Source organism: Dipodomys spectabilis, unplaced genomic scaffold (genome assembly GCF_019054845.1).
Source record: "Dipodomys spectabilis isolate Male_0828 unplaced genomic scaffold, ASM1905484v1 ptg000066l, whole genome shotgun sequence".
NCBI lineage: Eukaryota > Metazoa > Chordata > Mammalia > Rodentia > Heteromyidae > Dipodomys > Dipodomys spectabilis.
Window position 1 is genome coordinate 5,432,382 of NW_024870743.1, and position 18,810 is coordinate 5,451,191.

An 18,810-nucleotide genomic window follows, 5' to 3' on the forward strand; every position below is an offset into this window, starting at 1 on the left:
CTGGGGGTGGGGCTGTATGGAGGCGTGTCACAGGGGCGTGGCGTGTCAGGGCGTGGTGCGGGGCGGGGGTGTGCACCGGGCCGGCCGGGGCGGGCGGGAAGGCGGAAGGGCTGCGGGTAGGTAGCCTTGGGCGGTAACGCCGCGGCTCCCACCGCGTCTCCCGCGTTGCCCGGCCGGGACCATGGAGGCGGCGCTGCTGTGGTTCTGCAACTGGAGCACGCTGGTCGTGTGCGCCGCGCTCAAGCTGCCGCAGATCCACGCGCAGCTGGCGGCGCGCAGCGCGCGGGGCCTCAGCCTCCCGAGTTTACTCCTGGAGCTGGCAGGGTGAGCCGCGGGGGACCGCGGGCCACGCTCGGGCCGGGCGGGAGGCTTGGGGCCGGGCGGCGCTTCCCCGGGGCGAGCCGGGCCGGGGGAGATCCGTCCGGGACCGCTCTGCCCGGCCGGCTGCGAAACCTTTCCATTCGGCGCTCCCGCGTCGTCTCCAAGCCCGAGGGGCACGGCGGCCCGGGTCGGGGTTCCGACCAAGGGGGGGAACCCGGGCGGGGGTGGGGGGGGGACCCCAGGCGGGGACCGGAGGGGACGCGAGCGGGCGCGGGGAGGCGGAGTTGGGAAACTTGTGGTTGGACCATGGGCGTGATGAGAGGATCCGCCCCGGGTGCGCTCGGTCTCGCTCCCCGACCGGGTGGGGCGGAGCCTGGCTCCGCGCCCCGCCCCGCGGTCCCCGCCCCGCCCCGCGCCCCGCCCCGCCCCGCCCCGCGCCTCCGGCCGGGGTGCGGGCGGACGTCGGGGGTGGGTGCGTCCCTGGTCGGATGAACGATCTTACCCCGGGCGGAGGTGGGAGGGTTGGAGAGGTGGGGGTGCCAAGCGGCTGGCGGGTCCGGGGAGACCGGGAATGAGGGTGCGGGAAGCCGGGGATTCGGCCCCGGTGCCCGGCTGGCTGGGGGCCTGCAGAAGCGCGCCCGCGGCCCAGGCAGCCCGCCACGGGGACGGAACGCAGCGGCTGCGCGGCCGCGTCGCCTTGCCCTGAAAACGCCGAGCGGGGGTGGCCCGGCTGGCGGAGCTCTAGCCGCGAGCAGGCCTGCGGGGGCTGAGTGCGAGTCCCGGCCTCAGACCTGACACAAAGAAGAAAGAGAAACGCCAGGCCGTCCATGGCGGGGACCCAGGGGAGAGGGCTCCTCCCCAACCTGGGGTCACCCAGCAGAGCCAGCCCTGCGCGGGGGCGCCCCTGGAGGAGCGCGGCGCATTTGCGGCCTGGGTTCTAGACTGTGGTGCCGCAGCGCAAAGCGGACGTCAACCAAAGGCTCGAACTTCCGCCCAGGCAGACCCCCCCCCCCCCCCCCCCCCCCCCCCGGCCCGCGGAAGCGGTCAGCTTCACCTCTGAATTCCTCTGCCTCCTATCTCCAGCCACTTACTGTAACGGTGCCCGGTGTTCTCTCCTTACTCTACGTTCATTCACCCATCGGCACTCACCCGGCACTGTATTCAGTTACCTGTTTAATGCGCACCTGGAGGGAGAGCAAGAACTGTCTTCATTCCTAGAAACAGTAGAGCCTGCTCTGCAGGATGCTGGCTCCCTGCCTTCTCTCCTCCCTCCCTCCCCCCTCCTTCCCCTTCCTTCCTTCCTTCCTTCCTTCCTTCCTTCCTTCCTTCCTTCCTTCCTTCCTCCTTCCTCTCTTCTTGCTCTTCCTTCCTTTCTTCCTTTCTCCTTCCTTCTTTCCTTCTTTTTCCTCCCTCCCTCCCTTCCTCCTCTCCCTCCCTTCCTTCCTTCCTTCCTTCCATTCTTTTTGATACCAGTCCTGGGCCTCAAACTCAGGGCCTGGGTGCCTGGATTGGAAAGTATATGAGACTCTTGTCTCATTAACCATTCCAATGCTGGAAGTGGAGCTGTGGGTCTGGTGGCAGAGCGCTAGCCTTGATCAAAGAAGTTGAGTGACAGCACCCAGGCCCTGAGTGCACACACACACACACACACACACACACACACACTACCCTGCTGGGTAGCCTGAGCAGGAGGAGGGTGCTGGGGCATTGGTCTGAGGGAGGAGGCTCAGCCTTCACTCTGGAAGGGCAGGGGCCTGGGGCCTGACACACACAGTTGGGATTTTCTTGGAGGAACGCAGGTGTTCCTCTGCGTTCCCTCTGCCCTCCTCCACTGGGCAGCACGGGGAAGGCCATGCTAGCTGGACCAGCCCCTCAGCAGCCCCCCGGCAGCCGTCCCGTGGGGACATTGCCAGCCTGTCTGTGAGCCCCTCAGGGTCACAGCAAGTTGTTCCCACTGTGTCCCGCAGAGGCTGGCTTTGCAGCACGCTAGTCCCTGGGGATCCTGTTCAGGGCTTGGCCACGTGAATGTCCTTTTGATTTGATTTCCCTTTGTGTGTGTGGGGGGGGGGGGGGTTGTGCAGGTCCTTCCTGGGACTTGAATTTCGGGCCTGAGCGTTGTCTGAGCTTTTGTGCTCATGGCTAACAATTTACACTTGAGCCACCACTCTGCTTCCAGCCTTTTGGTGGTTAATTGGAGATAAGAGTTTCACGTGCTTCACTGATTGGGGTGGCTTTGGTCTGTGAGTGTCAAATCCCAGCCTCCTGAGTGGCCAGGATAACAGGTGTGAGTCGCCGGTGCTGGCTCAGCTCATTTCCTTCTTATGGTAGCAGTAGGGTTTGAACTCGGGGCCTGTATCTGGCTAGGCAGGCACTCTACCACATGAGCCGCGTGAGCGTCTTGTGAACAACCTCTTCAAGGACCCGACAGCAGTCATGGATATTGCGCTCAGCCCAGCCCCTCCCCTAGCAAGTAGTGGATGCTCCCCCATCACTGACTCTTTGCAGCCATTTAACTGGAAGCTTCTTGACACTCTGGCTTTTCAGGGCCTGCGCTAGCATTTGGCAATAAGATGGCCGCTGTGTGGGGTCTGTGTGGGGTGCAGCCAGCGCAGGCTGGGCTGTGAACATGTGCTGGCCTCTCCTCAGGTTCCTGGTCTTCCTTCGCTACCAGTGTTACTATGAGAACCCACTGCTCACCTACCTGGAGTACCCCATTCTCATTGCCCAAGGTACCAGAAAGCCCATCCACACCCCCCGCCCCCCCCTTCCCCCACCCCCCCCTTCCTCTACTCACTGAGTCTCCTTTCAGATGTCATCCTCCTGCTGTGTGTCTTTCATTTTAATGGGAACGTGAAGCAGGCCGTACCCTACCTGGCTGGGTATCCTTTCAGCATCCGAGAATGGGATGGGATTGCAGGGGGGAGGCAGCTGGGGCCCAGTGGTTGTGCCCAGGCCTAGCGGGCACCAGTTCCAGCCCCAGATCCAGAAAGAAAAACAAGAAGAAAAAACCTGGATGATGGTGGCTCACGCCTGTAATCTTAGCTACTCAGGAAGCTGAGGTCAGCATCACGGTTCAAAGCCAGCCCGGGCAGGAAAGTCCATGAGAAAGTCCAATGAACCACCAGAAAACTGGAAGTGGTGCTGTGGCTCAAGTGGTAGAGTGCGTGCCTTGAGCTGAAGAGCGCAGGGACAGCGCCCAGGCCCACAGTTCAAGCCCCACAACTGGTGGAAAGAGGAGGAGGAAGAGGAGGAGGAGGAGGAGGGGGAGGAAGAGGAAGAAGCAGCAGCAGCAGCAGCAATCAGGGAATTATGGCACAGGATATGTTCATTCCATTTTAACTGAGTGTCTTTGGGCTAACACTGAGACTTGAACTCAGGGCCCCTGGAGCTCTGTCCCTTAGCTTTTTTGCTCAAGGCTGGAGCTCTACCATTTGAACCTCAGTTCCACTTCTGGCTTTCTGGTGGTTCACTGGAGATGAGAGTCCTATGAACTTTCCTGCATGGACCGGCTTCAAACCATGATCCTCAACCTTCTGAGTAGCTAGGATTGCAGGCGGGAGCCAGCAGCATCGGGTGCATCCTCTCTCTTTGTGGGCAAATCCCCAGTTGAGTCGGATGGCTCACCAGCCATTTCTACTGGTCACATGTTCCAAATACTGTGCCTGTATTTGGATATTTAGATAGAAAGGGGTGGGATGGGCCAGAATTCGGCCAGGAAGTTTGAAAACAAAGTTTCAGCCATTAGCATCCAGGCTGCCTTCTTGCCAGAACTCGGCTGCTAGAGTTCAGCGCTGCTGACCTTCGAGTCAGACACAAGGCATCATCTATTTATTTCAATCCTTTCATGTAGTTAATGGGCTCAGTGAGGCTAACAGCTGTCTCCTCGAGTATGAAGATGGCATGTAGGAGGCGGCTGGAACAGAGGATGAGAGAGGTCTACTCTGGGCGCCTTCGACCCCCCTCTCCTGTGCACCGGGAAGTCAGCAGGCAGTTGCATTTCCAGTCCCCCAGGAACAGTCTAGGAACCCAGGGGACTGGGTTTGTCCTCTGTAATCCGCTTCTGTTCTTTTGGACGTCGAGTAGTGTTCGCTTGCAGCCCCTTTATCTTTTCTAAGTGAGACCAATTGTAGCCCAGCTATCTCCTCCCCCCGCCATGGTCTGGGTCTGCTCCAGATTGGGGGGGGGGGGGGGCTGCCAGCCACCCCGCCATGCCCCTTAGCTCTTGATAAGATTCGTGTTGTCTTGGTTCGTTCTCAGCCTGCAGAAGTGGATCATCGACCTGGCCATGGTGAGTGACGCTCCTTGGAAACAAGAAACAGGCGTTTTCTCTGCTCCCCACGTCCCTGACCCAGCCCAAGTACTAAAAGACAGTATTCTTACTTAAATACGTGGCATTTTTGTTTTCTTTTTGTGCTAATACTGGGGCTTGAACTAAGGGCCTGGGCACCATCTTTTAGCTTTTTCCGCTCAAGACTGGCATCCTACCACTTGACCCAGGGCACCACTTCTGGCTTTTTTGATGGTTCATTGGAGATAAGAGTCTCTCAGATTTGTCTGCCTGGGCTGACTAGGAACTGAAATCTTTCTGAAGTAGCTGGGATTACAGGCATGCGCCACCAGTGCCCCACTTGGCTTTGTGTTGTTTTGTTTTAAAAACAGATACGCTCCTGACTTTCTCACATTTTATCTGCCACAGAATTTGTGTACCTTCATCAGCGCAGCCAGTAAGTTTGCCCAGCTCCAGTATCTGTGGAAGGCTCAAGACTCGGGAGCTGTGAGTGCACTGACGTGGGCCCTGTCTGCGTACACCTGTGCAAGTAAGGACGCCCCTGGCCAGGGGTGAGCACCACTGTCCCCAGAAAGGCACTCAGCAAGTGTCCAAGTGACATGGTCCCTTGAGTTTTTTTTTTTTTTTTTTTTTTTTTTTTTTTATTGTAAAGCTACTATACAGAGGGTCACAGTTACATGAGTGAGGTTATGAGTACACTTCCTCTTGAACATTGTTACCCCCTCCATTGTTTTCCCCCTACCATCCCCTCCCTCCCTCCCTTCCCCGAGGTTCTTTTTTTTTTTTTTTTTTTTTTTGATTGTGATTAAATGATTACATAATTTCAAAGTCACAAGTTCATTCTAACTTCCCTGGAGCAAATTGTCTACCACAGTCTGTAATATATAACAGTGTTCACATGTTATATACCATATTTGTGATCAGCAGCATGAGGATATTTAGTAGTGGTTCAACCAGATGAGCGGGAGTTCTTTGTTTCTTAAGTCCTGTTAGTTTTGTCGTATCACTAACCTTTTGGATTTAGCATCCACTTATGAGGGAGACCATGTACCGTTTGTCTCTTCGTTCTTGGCTTACCTCGCTCAACATGATTCCTTCTAGCTCCATCCATTTCCCTGCAAATGCCATTATTTTGTCATTTCTAATGGCTGCATAATATTCCATTGTGTATAGATACCACAATTTTTGGATCCATTCATCTGTGGTGGGGCACCTAGGTTGTTTCCATATCCTAGCTATTGCGAACAGTGCTGCAATAAACATGGAGGTGCACGTGTCCTTGTATATTGGTTCCTGTTGTTCAGGGTAGATGCCTAGAAGTGGTATGACTGGGTCGTAAGGGAGGTCAATCTTTAGCTTTCTAAGGACCCTCCAGACTGCTTTCCAAAGTGGTTGTATAAGTGTACATTCCCACCAGCAGTGTAATAGGGTTCCTCTTTCTCCACATCCCCTCCAGCATTTGTCGTTGGCTGATTTGTGGATGTGGGACATTCTGACTGGGGTAAGGTGGTATCTCAGGGTTGTCTTTATTTGCATTTCCTTCACCACCAGGGATGATGAACATTTCCTCATGTGTTTCTTTGCCATTTTTATTTCTTCATTTGAGAAGTCCCTCTTTAGTTCCCTTGCCCATTTAGTAATTGGTTTGTTAGGTTTGGGAGGGATTAGTTTCTTGAGTTCCCTGTATATACAGGATGTTAACCCCTTGTCTGATATATTGCTGGTAAATATTTTTTCCCAATTAGTTGGTTGTCTTTCTAGCTTAGTTGCGATAGATTTAGCTGTGCAGAAGCTTTTTATTTTAAGGTAGTCCCATTTGTCGAGTCTCTCTCCAACTTGTTGTGACCCTGGGACTCTGTTCAGGAAGTTCCTTCCTGTGCCTATTAGTTCAAGTGTCTCTCCTACTCTGTCCTGCAGTAGTTTCAGAGATTCAGGTTTAATGTTAAGGTCTTTAATCCATTTTGAGTTGATGTTGGTGCATGGTGATAGGCTGGGGTCCACTTTTAGTTTTCTGCATGTGGCTGCCCAGTTTTCCCAGCACCAGCGGTTGAAGAGGCTGTGTTTCTTCCATTGTATGTCTTTGGCTCCTTTGTCGAATATCAGCTGGCTGTAGGCCTGTGGATTTATATCTGGATCTTCTATTCTGTTCCATTGGTCTTCGGGTCTGTTTTTGTGCCAGTACCATGCTGTCTTTGTGATTATAGCTCTGTAGTAGAGTTTGAAGTTCGGCATGGATAGCCCTCCCATATTGTCTTTATCCCCTAGAATTGTTTTGGCTATTCTAGGTCTTTTGTTGTTCCATATAAATTTTTGGACTGTTTTCTGTATTTCAGTGATGTACGTCATTGGGATTTTAATAGGAATTGCATTGAATTTGTATATTAATTTTGGAAGTATCACCATCTTTACTATATTAAGTCGGCCTATCCAGGAGCATGGGAGGTCTTTCCATTTCCTAGTGTCTTCTGCAATTTCTTTCTTTAACTTTTTATAGTTCTCATTAAATAGTTCTTTTACATCTTTGGTTAGGTTAATTCCTAAATATTTTATTTTTTGGGAGGTTATTGTGAATGGGGTTGCTCCCTTTATTTCCCTCTCTTCCTGTGCGTTATCAGTGTATAGGAAGGCAACTGATTTTTGTGGGTTTATTTTGTATCCTGCTATTTTGCCGAAGTGACTTATGATTTCTAAAAGTTTGGGGATGGAGTTTTTGGGATCGTGGAGGTATAGTATCATGTCGTCTGCAAAAAGGGATAGTTTCACTTCTTCTTTCCCTATGCGGATCCCTTTAATGTCTTTTTCTTGCCTTATTGCCCTGGCTAAGGGTTCTAGGACTATGTTGAAGAGGAGTGGAGACAGTGGACATCCTTGCCTTGTTCCTGTTTTTAGGAGGATTGGTTGTAGCTTTTCCCCATTAAGTATAATATTGGCTATTGGTCTGTCATAAATGGCTTTTATTGTTTTTAGAAATGTTCCTTCTATTCCTATTTTCTCCAGAGCTTTTAGCATGAATGAATGTTGAATTTTATCAAAGGCCTTTTCTGCATCTGTGGCGATAATCATGTGATTCTTGACCTTGGCTCTGTTGATATGCTGGATTACATTTATTGACTTACGTATGTTAAACCATCCCTGTGTCTCTGGGATGAAGCCTACCTGATCATAGTGTATTATTTTTTTTATGTGTTTCTGGATTCTGTTAGCTAGAATCTTGTTAAGGATCTTTGCATCTGTGTTCATCAAGGAGATTGGCCTGTAATTCTCCTTTTTGGTTGGGTCTTTGCCTGGTTTGGGGATGAGTGTGATATTGGCTTCGTAGAATGAGTTTGGGATAGCTCCCTCCTTCTCTGTTTCTCTGAAGAGCTTGAGGAGTATGGGTATTAGTTCTTCTTTAAAGGTCTTATAGAATTCTGCTGTGAATCCATCTGGTCCTGGGCTTTTTTTTGTTGGAAGACTTTTGATAGCTTCCTGTATCTCATTATAGGATATTGGCTTATTTAATTGGTTAACTTCTTCTTTGCTCAGTTTGGGTAACTTGTATTTCTCTAAAAATGCATCCATTTCCGCCAGATTTTCTTCCTTTAGAGAGTATAGCTTTTGAAAGTAGTCTGTTAGAATTGTTTGGATATCTTGGGTACGTGTTGTGATGTTTCCCGTGGCATCCCTAATCCTATTAATATGGGTTTCCTCTCTTCTTTTTTTAATTAATCTTGCCAACGGGCCATCAATTTTGTTTATTTTTTCAAAGAACCAGCTTTTTGTTTGGTTTATTTTGGTTATGGTTTTCTGATTTTCTAATTGGTTAATCTCTGCTCTCAATTTGGTTATCTGGCTTCGTCTAGTAGCTTTAGGTCCCATTTTTTCTTGTTTTTCTAGCTGTTTTAGTTGCAACATGAGATTATTTACTTGGTCTGTCTCCATTCTCTTGATGTGGGCACTGAGGGCAATAAATTTGCCCCTCAGGACTGCTTTTGCTGTGTCCCACAAGTTTCTTTGTGAGGTGTTTTCATTTTCATTGAGTTCTAGGAAATGCTTTATTTCTTCTCTGATCTCTTCTGTTACCCAGGCCTTGTTAAGGAGTGTGCTGTTCAATTTCCATGTATTAGAGAAATTTCTGCGGTATGCTTTGTTATTGAGAGCTAGCTTGATTCCACTGTGGTCAGATAGGATACAGGGGATTATGTCGATCCCTTTGTATTTGCTTAAGTTCCTTGAATGAACTATGATATGGTCTATTTTGGAGAAAGTTCCATGAGCTGCTGAGAAGAATGTGTACTGTGTTGTTTTAGGGTGAAATACTCGGTAGATGTCAGTTAATTCCGCTTGAAGTATGGCCTCACTTAATTCGGTAGCTTCTTTGCCAATCCTCTGGTTGGTAGACCTGTCCTTTGGTGAGAGTGGCGTGTTAAAGTCTCCTAGTATTATCGTATTGGGATCTATTTTATTCTGTAAGTTTGAGAGCATTTGTTTAACATATCTGGGTGCACCGATATTTGGGGCATATAAGTTGATGATGGTTATATCCTCCTCTTGGATTGTTCCCTTTATTAATATGTAATGTCCGTCCTTGTCTTTCTGTACTGATTTTAATGAAAAGTTTATTTTGTCAGATATCAGGATAGCTACACCTGCTTTCTTATTGGGGGAATTTGATTGGTAGATCCTTTTCCACCCCTTCACTCTGAGTTTGTTTGTATGTTTGGCTGAGAGGTGGGTCTCCTGAAGGCAACAGATGGATGGGTCTTGTTTTCTGATCCAGTCCTCAGTTCGTTTTCTTTTAATTGGCGAATTCAGCCCATTTATATTAAGAGAAAGTATAGAGAGATGCATTGTTGTCCCTGCCATTCCGTTTTCCTAAGTTTTTCTTCTTTCCTTTCCTCCTGTGCTTGCTCAGTTAGACTTTGAGTAATGCCTGTTTGGGGCAGGTCCCAGTTCCTGGTTGCTTTCTTCAGGTTGTGTCCCCCCTCTTAGAATTCTTTGTAATGCTGGCTTAATGTTTATGTATTCATTTAGTTTTTCTTTGCTATTAAAAGTTTTCAGTTCTCCATCGAATGTGAATGCTAGCTTTGCCGGGTATATCAGTCTGGGTTGGCAGTTATTGGCTCTCAGGGCTCGTATGGTGCTTTCCCAGGCTTTTCTTGCATTCATTGTTTGTGTGGAGAGATCTGCAGTGATTCTAATTTTTTTCCCGTTGTAGTATAGCTCCTTCTTCATTTTTGCTGCATGCAGGATTGTTTCCTTATTATTCAGATCCATCATTGTTACTATTATGTGCCTAGAAGTGTTTCTCCTGGGATCTTGCTTGTTGGGTGTTCGATAAGCTTTTGTGATGTAGTTAAGATGGTCGTTTTTGAGGTGGGGAAAATTTTCATTGACTATCTTGTTAAATAGGTGTTGCATTCCCTTGCTCTGGAATTCCTCACCTTCGTCCACTCCGATTATGCGAAGGTTAAATTTTTTAGCATTATCTGCTTGCTCTTGAATTTCCCTTTGGTTTAATTTGAGTGATTTTTCCATATCTGTCACTTTTTGGTCCAGTTGGTGTATTCTGTCTTCTGTATCTGACACTCTACCTTCCATTTCATTCACTCTGTTGACCGTGGCTTCTATTGTGGTTTGCATGATGGAAATGGATCCCTTTATGGATTCAATGTTGGTTCTCAGAGTACTGATCTCACCTCTCAATGAGGTGATATCAGTATGCATTACCTCTAATTTGGCGTTTATCTCACTTCTTACTGAGGTTTGTGCAGCTTCTATTTTTGCATCCAATTTTTGTTTGATATCCTGTATATCTTTTGATAGTTCATCCTTGTGCTCTTTCAATTTCTGATCCATTTCTCGCTTTATTTCTTGAGTCATTGCCTCCAGCAACCCTTGGATGTAGTTTTCGTCTTCCATTCCTGCTTTGCTCCCACTGGGGCTCTCCCCTGCGTGGCTGCTGGCTTTTGAGGTGAGCTTGCTGTCCTGGGTAGTGGTAAACCTTGTGATTTTTCTCTGTGATTTTCGCATGGGGGTTCAGGAGACTGCTCTTCAATCTTGTTTTGGTGTGTCTGTCTTTGCTTGGTTGCTGATTCTCTATTGGTAGAGAGAGTCTGTGTCTGATCTGGATTCTGTTGGGAGCCTATTTCCAGCTGCTATTCACTTAGGATTCTCAGCTCTCTGCTGTAGCAATTCCCGCCTTTGGAAGGGTTGAGCAGCCTAGACTGCTTGTGTTTGCTCCTGCGGGTGCTCTTGGGAAGATCAGATGCTCTGGATGCACTCTCCCAAATACTGGAGTCTGCTATGGGCTCCTGATGTGTTTTTGTTTGTTTTGGGCTGGTTGTGGGCTTGAACTCTAGGTTTGGGTGCTGTCCCTCAGCTCTTCAGCTCAGGGCTGGCACCCTACCATTTGAGCCACAGCCCCACTTCTGACCCTTTTTGCTTTGTTCAGGCGCCGGTCCCCTGGCCTGGTTCCGGCCCCAGCCTGGAGCGCGCTCGTTAGGCCTGTGCTAATGTGTATACCACCTTGGTTATGCAGCCTGGAGGACACAGTTCAAATTTCTTCTACTGTTGGTAGTCTTGACCCAGGGGCACTGTTCCTGGCTTGAGTATTTAAGCTCCCTTCCCGGGGCGCTCTTGCTCTGGCCTGGCCAGCAGAGTGTGCTCCACCGGCTGGTGGGGCTCTCGAACAGTTCCCAGTTTTAGTGGGTCCTGTGGTCCGGGTGTTGGGGTAGGGAGTCTAGGTCAGGGTCTGGGGATTCCCTCCAGCTCTGGTCTCCCTTGATGGATTCCCTGTCCCCTGATGGGTACTCACCCTGTAGGTCGTCAGTTGTTGTTGCAGTCCGTCAGTTGTTGTTGCAGTCCGAGTTCAGTTGGGGTGGTTGCGGGCTGGGTTGGGCGGCCCCCCGCCGGGTCGTTGCGATCGCGACAGGTCCCTTTGTGGCGCTGCTGGTGCCGGGCGGCTTTGGCGGGATGGAGCCTCTCCGCTCCGGTGGAGAGTGATGGGTGGGGTGGGATCCTCCTGGAGACTCCCGGCTGGTAGGTTTCTCTGTTCCTGGCGATCCGCTGTTCTCGTCCCTTGAGTTTTATTACTTTGCAAGTAACTATCCAGAGAGAGCCTGCTAGTGAGCCCCGATCACAGCCCACTCGCGAAGCGCATTTGCACCATGCTCCGCTCTTTCTTTCCTGGCCATTCTGTGCCACTAACAGTTCTTTCTCCTTTGCAAACATCCAAGAGGTTGATTATCTGCGCTCCACTGGTTTACGTTAAGATTTTGAATCCTCTGGGGCTGGGAAGGTGGCTCAGTGGTAGAGCGCTTGCCTTGCATGCTTAAGGCCCTGGGTTCGATTCCTCAGCACCACATAAGCAGAAAAAAAAAGCTGGAAGTGGTGCTGTGGCTCAAGTGGTAGAGCGCTAGCCTTAAGCTGAAGAGCTGAGGGACAGCGCCCAGGCCCAGAGTTCAGGCCCCATGACTGGACCCCCCCCCAAAAAAAAGATCTTGAATCGTCACCTGGGTGCTAATGATCCCCTCCCTTAGTCCTAACTACTTAAGAAGCTGAGATCTGAGAATCAAGGTTCAAGGCCAGCTCCAGCAAACAAATCAGAGACACTCATTTCTAATTAACAGCAAAAAGCTAGAAGTGGAGTTGTGGTTCAACTGGTCAAGTTCTAGCCTTCAGCTAAAAACCCCAATGATCCTGAGTTCAAGCTCCAATACTGGCACCCCCCCCCCCCCCCCCCGCCACACACACACAGAAAATTTGAATCCTTTATGATATAACAGGTTAAAAAGATGAAAATGGTGTAATTGTTCTTGAGAATTATGGTGCTTTATATCTGCACCCATATTGCTTGTGAACACTCCTCCAAATACATATATGCTGCCTGTCAAAATACTTGAGAATTCAAAGATCTCATATTCGTTGTAAAATGAATGTAAATTTACTATTTTCATGCATTACAATTCTCTTCATGGTTCTTCTGCAATTTACAGGACACATTTCCTCATTAAGGACTGCTGTGAGGGAGACTGGGTTTTCTTTGGTGTGTGTGTGTGTGTGTGTGTGTGTGTGTGTGTGTGTGTGTGTGTGTGTGTGTGTGTGTGTGTGTGTGTGTGTGTGTGTGTGTGTTAGACGGCTGGGGCTGGAAGGCAGGGCCTGGCGCGCTCAGCTCTGTGTTTTTGTATTTTGGGGGGGCTTGAACTCAGATCCTGGGCTTGAACTCAGAGCCTGGGCATCATCCCTGAGCTTTCTTGCTCAACACTAGCACTCTCCCACTTTGAGTCACAGCTCCATTTCTGGTTTAGGGGTAGTTCATTGGAAGTAAGAGTCTCACGGACTTTCCTGCCTGGGCTGGCTTTAAACTGAAATCCTCAGACCTCAGTCTCCTGAGTAGCTGGGATTATAGGTGTGAGCCACCAGCACCTGGCTTCACTCAGCTTTTTTACTCATGGCTGACAGTCTACCACTTGAGTCATGCCTCCAGTTCTTTTATGAAGTCTTTTATGTTGAAAGATACTTAAGTCTTCTTGAAATTTGTTTTTAGCTCTTAAAATATTGAGATATAGTGCTATATAGTTTTATATGTATATATAATCTATGTTATACATTATATATTTTTGTGTGTATATATGTGTGTGTGTGTATAATGTATAATATACCCTATATATATTATATGTGTGTATCTTTCTTGTGAGTGACAAAGCCAAATGAGAGCTCACGGTCCTGTGTTCAAACCCCAGTATAACACACACACACACACACACACACACAGGAATGCAATAGCATGTATAGCCCTTAGTCTAGTTCCCTTCCTCTGACTACTATATTCTAGATCTTGGAGTTGGTTATTGCCACATAGCACTTCAGTTTGCTTCCTTTCCCTCCATACTCACCATGATGTAGGGGAACTTACTCCTGCTATGTAACTGGATTTTTAAGCCCTCCCATCTCCCTGCCTCCCTCCCATCTGCTCCCCCGCCCCTGCTAGCCCCCATTCTTCCCTGCGTCTGGTTCAACATCTTTAGATTCCACACATCAGTGAGATCAGGGGAATTCCTGCCTTTCTGTGCCTGGATAGTTTCACTTAACAAGCTGTCCTCCACTGGATTCCTTTGTATGGCCGAATAGTCCACTCTATATATCTCCATTTTCCTTATTCGTTCCCCACGGATGGCTCCTCTTCTTAATGCTGTGAATAATGCTACGATGCATGTGGGAGGTGGGACACTCAGGAGCGGATTTGCACAGTAAGACAAGCATCGCCTCCTCTCACTGATATGTAGACTCTTTTTTTTTTGGTCAGGTCCTGGGGCTTGAACTCAGAGCCCGGACATTGTCCCTGAGCCTCTTTGTGGCAAGGCCAGTACTCTGCCACTTGAGCCACAGCCACTTCTGGCTTTTTCTGAGTATTTGTTGGAGATAAGTCTCATGGCTGGGGGTGGGGGGAGAGGGGGAAGGGGAAGGAGGAGTTGGGGACGTGGGGAAGAAAGGAATGGTAGGGGGAAAAAAGGAGCATTTAACAATGCTCGATAGGAAATGGACTCATTACCTTACTCATGTAACTGTAACCCCGCTGTACAGTATCTTTACAATAAAAAAATATAAAGGAAAAAAAGTCTCATGGATTTTTCTGCCTAGGCTGGCTTTGAACTGTCATCCTCAGATCTCAGCCTCCTGAGTAGCTAGGATTACAGGCGTGAGCCACTAGCGCCCTTCCATGGACTCTTTTGTGTGTATTTGTCTTCACTGGGGCTTGAACTCAAGGCCTTGCGCTCTTGCTTAGTTTTTTCTCTTAAGGCTGGTACTCTACCACTTGATCCACATCTCTACTTCCAGCTTTTTGCTATTAATTGGAGATAAGAGTCTCTCAGTTGGGGCTGGGAAGGTGGCTCAGTAGTAGAGTAGTAGGCTTGTATGCATGAGTCCCTGGGTTCAGTTCCTCAGCACCATGTAAGTAGAAAAAGCCGGAAGTGGTGCTGTGGCTCAAATTGTAGAGTGCTAGCTTTGAGCTGTTTTGCTGAGGGACAGCACCCAAGCCCAGAGTTCAGGCCCCATGACTGACCAAAAAAAAAAGTCTCTCTGAGCACACAGTCTCAAAGCTCCAGCTGGCTTTGAACCTCAATCTTCAGATCTAAGCCTCTTAAGTACTTAGATTACAGGTGTGAGCCACTGGCACCTGGCGATATATGGAGTCTTAAAAAACTTGAACGCCTCTGTGGTAGAGTGCTTGCCTTGCATGCATGAGGCCCTGGGTTCAAGTCCTCAGCACCACATAGCAGAAAAAGCTGGAAGTGGCGCTGTGTGCCTTGAGCTGAAGAGCTGAGGGACAGCGCCTAGGCTGAGTTCAGGCCACATGACCAAAAAACAAAACAAAACAAAAAACAAACTTGAACTCAACACTAGGCACTGATAGCTCACGCCTATAATCCCAGCTACCCAGGAGGCTGAGATGTTCATGGTGCAAAGCCACTCCAGGCAGGAAAGTCCCTGAGACTCCTCTCCAGTTAATCATCAAAAAGCTAGAAGTGGAGCTGTGGCTCTAGTGGTAGACACTAGCTTTGAACACAAAAGCTCAGGGTTAACCCTCAGGACCTGAGTTCAAGCCCAAGGACCAGCACAAATTACAAGCCCTTTAAGCAACAACAAAACCCTTGAACTCAGACAGGGACTTGGGTGTACAGGGGAGGGTGGGTGGATGGGTGGGGGAGTCGGGCAGGAAGTAGCTACAGTCCAGTCCAGAAAGTGCTCTCGGGAACAGGGGCTTGAGCGCTGGGCCTGAGCACTGTCAGCTTTTTCCCTCAAGGCTGGCATGCTCCCACTTGAACACAGCTCTTTGTCGGACTTTTTGTTGGCTAGTTGGAAATAAGCATCATGGACGGGCCAGGCTGCTGCTGCTCTTAGTTGACTGTTGAGTGGAGCACCATTAAGTGTTCTATCCAAAATCTTCCAAGAAATTAGTTTCTGTTGGTTAAAGGGAAAAATTTCCAAATGTCAGAGAGTCAAGTTATTTATTACTGTGCATTTTCTTTTACAGCAAGAATAGTAACAACCTTAATGACTACCAATGATTTCACAAGTAAGCAAAAGTGGTTTTGTTCCATACCTGTTTGTCTTCTGTATGATGCCTCTTCCAAAACCATAGGGTTTAGCAGATCTGTGTGTGTGTGTGCGCGTGCGCATGCGCGCGTGCACGTGAGTTACTGGGGCTTGAACTCTATCCCTTAGCTGTCTTCACTCAAGGCTGGTGCTCTTACCACTTGAGCCACAGCTCCACCTCAGAATTGCCCTTTTTTTAGGGGGCATGGGGGGGCAGATCTGAGAGTCTTGCTATATTGCCTAGCTTGGGCATTCTAACCACTGAGCTAACTGGCCAAGATCCAGTTTGGTCCTTTTTTTTTTTTTTGCCTCTGTCTCCCTAGTGGTTGGTACTGCAGGTATATACCACAGTGCCTTTGCTTACCCCAGTGCTCCTGAGACACCAGCACCCTTGAGACTTACAGGGGGTGAATGGATTTGGAAGTGGCAGCACTTCCTGGACTGAGCCACAGGACTCTTAAGCACTAAAAATGACACGCTTGCTCATAGGTCAGACCAAGTCACATAAGGCAGAGGAGGGGAAGACCGTGCCCCCAGTTTGTATCCACCTTCTTCTAAGTCTCATGACCTATACAAGTTTCATTTGGGGGTTGGAAGTGGAGCTTTACCTGGTCTTCTTAGAGCTAGAGAGATTTTCCTTTTTAAAGTGCAATATTTTTAATGCCCAATTTTTCTCTCCTTTTTAGTTCTTACACGTTTTGTGATCATGCTAGCTTTAAACATATGGGTAACAGCTACAGTACTGCGCTACCGGAAGCCTGCCGTCAAAGCTGAGTGATGAATGTTATCCTACGCACAAAGTGGAATCGAAGGAAAAGCACTAACGTCTTCTCAACATTCAGTCAATCGTTGCAGAAACTTTGAAGTCAGAGGTGGTTTAACAGCTTCGGAAGCACCTGTAGCCAGGTGTGGTGGCTGTAATCCCAGCACTCAAGTAGGAGGGCCACAAATTCAAGGCTAGCCTAACAGTAGAACTTGGGAAAAGAGGAGAAAGAAAGGAAAAGAACTACTCAGTATGCCATTTCCCCACCGCTACCTGCCCTCTGCTCACGATATAGCCCAGGCAGAACTTCAGGTGTGATCCTCCTGCCTCAGCCTCCAGAGTGCTGGAATTATAGGCTATGCCTCTTGATGTAGCTTAACATCTGCAACAATTCAGTTGCCCAAGAAGGCTGACACTTACTCTTGGAAGAACCAACTGCAATATAGCATTCCAAACCTTTTTAAGAAATAGTCTCTCAATCTGGTGGAGAGGCTCACGCCTGCAATCCCAGCCACTCAGGAGGCTGAGATCTGAAGATAAATGTTCCAAGCCAGCCGGAGCAAGAAAGTGAGATTCTTATCTCCAGTTAGCCACCATAGAAAGCTAGAAGTGGAGGTACAGCTTGAGTGGTAGAGTGCCAGCCTTGAGTGAAAAAGGTCAGGGACAAGGCCCAGGCCCTGAGTTCAAGCCCAAGTACCACCACCACAAAATAAGCCTTTCCACAATTAAAATGAACACTAGTGGAGTGGGATTTTGCAGTTAGTAGTGGAACTGTATGTAGTAAGGCAGTAGGGTTCATGCCCTGGGTGTTTGATTTTAGCATAGGAAAACCATCTTGGCCTTACTGTACATCATAATGCAATCAACGTGTGTCCAGGTTAAGCCAGGTTATCAGAACAAGCACAGGTGTAATTGGGTTGTGTACTCTATGGTCTCTTCACTTCGTGCCTTTAAGAAATCCCTAACCTAAGGTACTACTATAGGCAATCTCTACTTAGGAAGAGATTGTGCTTTCAAGCACAAGTCTGTATCTACTTTTTTAAAGGGCTATACAGCTATACAATTACCGTTAACTGGAATTCTGCACAAAATATCAGGCTGAAGTCACCGAAAACTACGTAGTAAAGGGGATTGTGGTTGTTGGTTATGGGGCTTGAACTCTGGGCCTGGGCGCTGTCCCTCAGCTCTTCAGCTCACTCTACCATTGAGCCACAGCGCCGCTTCTGGTTTTCTGGTGGTGGTTTATTGGAGAGAAGAGAATCATGGCCTTTCTTACCTGGGTTGGCTTTGAACCATGATCCTCATATCTGAGCCTCCTGAGTAGCTATGATGACAGGCGTGAGCCACCCGTGCCCAGCTTTCGCCTGATTAATGGACTTTCTTCTCCACTAGACGGCTTTTCTGGTATCATGATTATCTGCTGTTTCCTCTAGACTTTTACCAACCCTAACATTCCTCTAAGTGTCCTTCATTCTATTATGTAGTAAGTAAATGATGTTTACTGGAAAATTCATAGCTTAATTTCCGATATGTAATAAACTTCAATATCTTCACCTCACTCCAGTCTTCACTCTGTCAGTCATTGTTAAGTGATGTAAACACATTTGCAATAAGCCAGTTAATCCTTTTTGGTACCATCACCCAGGACCGGCAGGGCAAGAAATGCTTAATCTACACAGCCATTACCGGATTACTTCAACTGCAGTTGTCATTAAAACCCCAAGTTAATGTTTTTCACATGACATTGGAATCTTCTTGCAGAATTACAAATTATGTGATTTTTTTCTTTTTTGGTTTGGCCAGCCCTGAGGCTTGAACTCAGGGCCTGGGCACTGTCCCTGGGCTGCTTTTGCTCAAGGCTAGCACTCTACCACTTGAGCCAAAGCATTTCTGGCCTTTTCTGTTTATGTAGTACCAAGAAATTGAACCTAGGTCTTGAAACCTGGTAGGCAAGCACTCTACCACTAAGCCACATTCCCGGCCCTATGTGATCCTTTTGACCCCAACACATATATTCTTTTTGTACTGGCGCTTGAACTCGGGGCCTGGGCACTGTCATTGAGCTTCTTTGTGCTCAAGGCTAGCACTCTACCACTCGAGCCACAGCTCCACTTCTGGCTTTTTGGTAGGTTAGCGAAGATAAATGAAAAGCTCACAGACTTTCTTGCCGGGGCTGATTTTGGACCATGATCCTCAGATCTTAGGCTCCTGTGCGGCTATAATTATGGGTATGAGTCACTGATGCCCGGATCCAACAAATATCTTAGGCATACATTAACAGTACTTAATCACTGCTTAAAGCAGCCCCTGAAGAACAATTAAGGGTTCATTTTCACCTTTGGACATAACGGATCTGAGC

At 48.5% G+C, this 18,810-nt stretch overlaps 1 protein-coding gene across 1 annotated transcript; it reads left to right on the forward strand.

Annotated features, from left to right (window-relative positions):
• Positions 1 to 86: 86 nt before the first annotated feature.
• Slc66a3 (solute carrier family 66 member 3) lies at positions 87 to 17,658 on the forward strand. The gene is made up of 7 exons (XM_042680731.1): positions 87 to 324; positions 2,968 to 3,050; positions 3,131 to 3,200; positions 4,552 to 4,609; positions 5,018 to 5,138; positions 15,627 to 15,668; positions 16,375 to 17,658. The coding sequence occupies exons 1-7, from the start codon at positions 182 to 184 to the stop codon at positions 16,464 to 16,466; spliced, it is 609 nt and encodes a 202-aa protein (XP_042536665.1). The 5' UTR covers positions 87 to 181; the 3' UTR covers positions 16,467 to 17,658.
• Positions 17,659 to 18,810: the final 1,152 nt, after the last annotated feature.

Bases quoted from the DNA above. Each gene is read 5' to 3' on its own strand.
- Slc66a3 (XM_042680731.1), top strand. From the start codon at position 182: ATGGAGGCGGCGCTGCTGTGGTTCTGCAACTGGAGCACGCTGGTCGTG. The intron at 325-2,967 runs GTGAGCCGCGGG...GCCTCTCCTCAG, and splicing joins TTACTCCTGGAGCTGGCAGG to GTTCCTGGTCTTCCTTCGCT. The intron at 5,139-15,626 runs GTAAGGACGCCC...TTTCTTTTACAG, and splicing joins GTCTGCGTACACCTGTGCAA to CAAGAATAGTAACAACCTTA.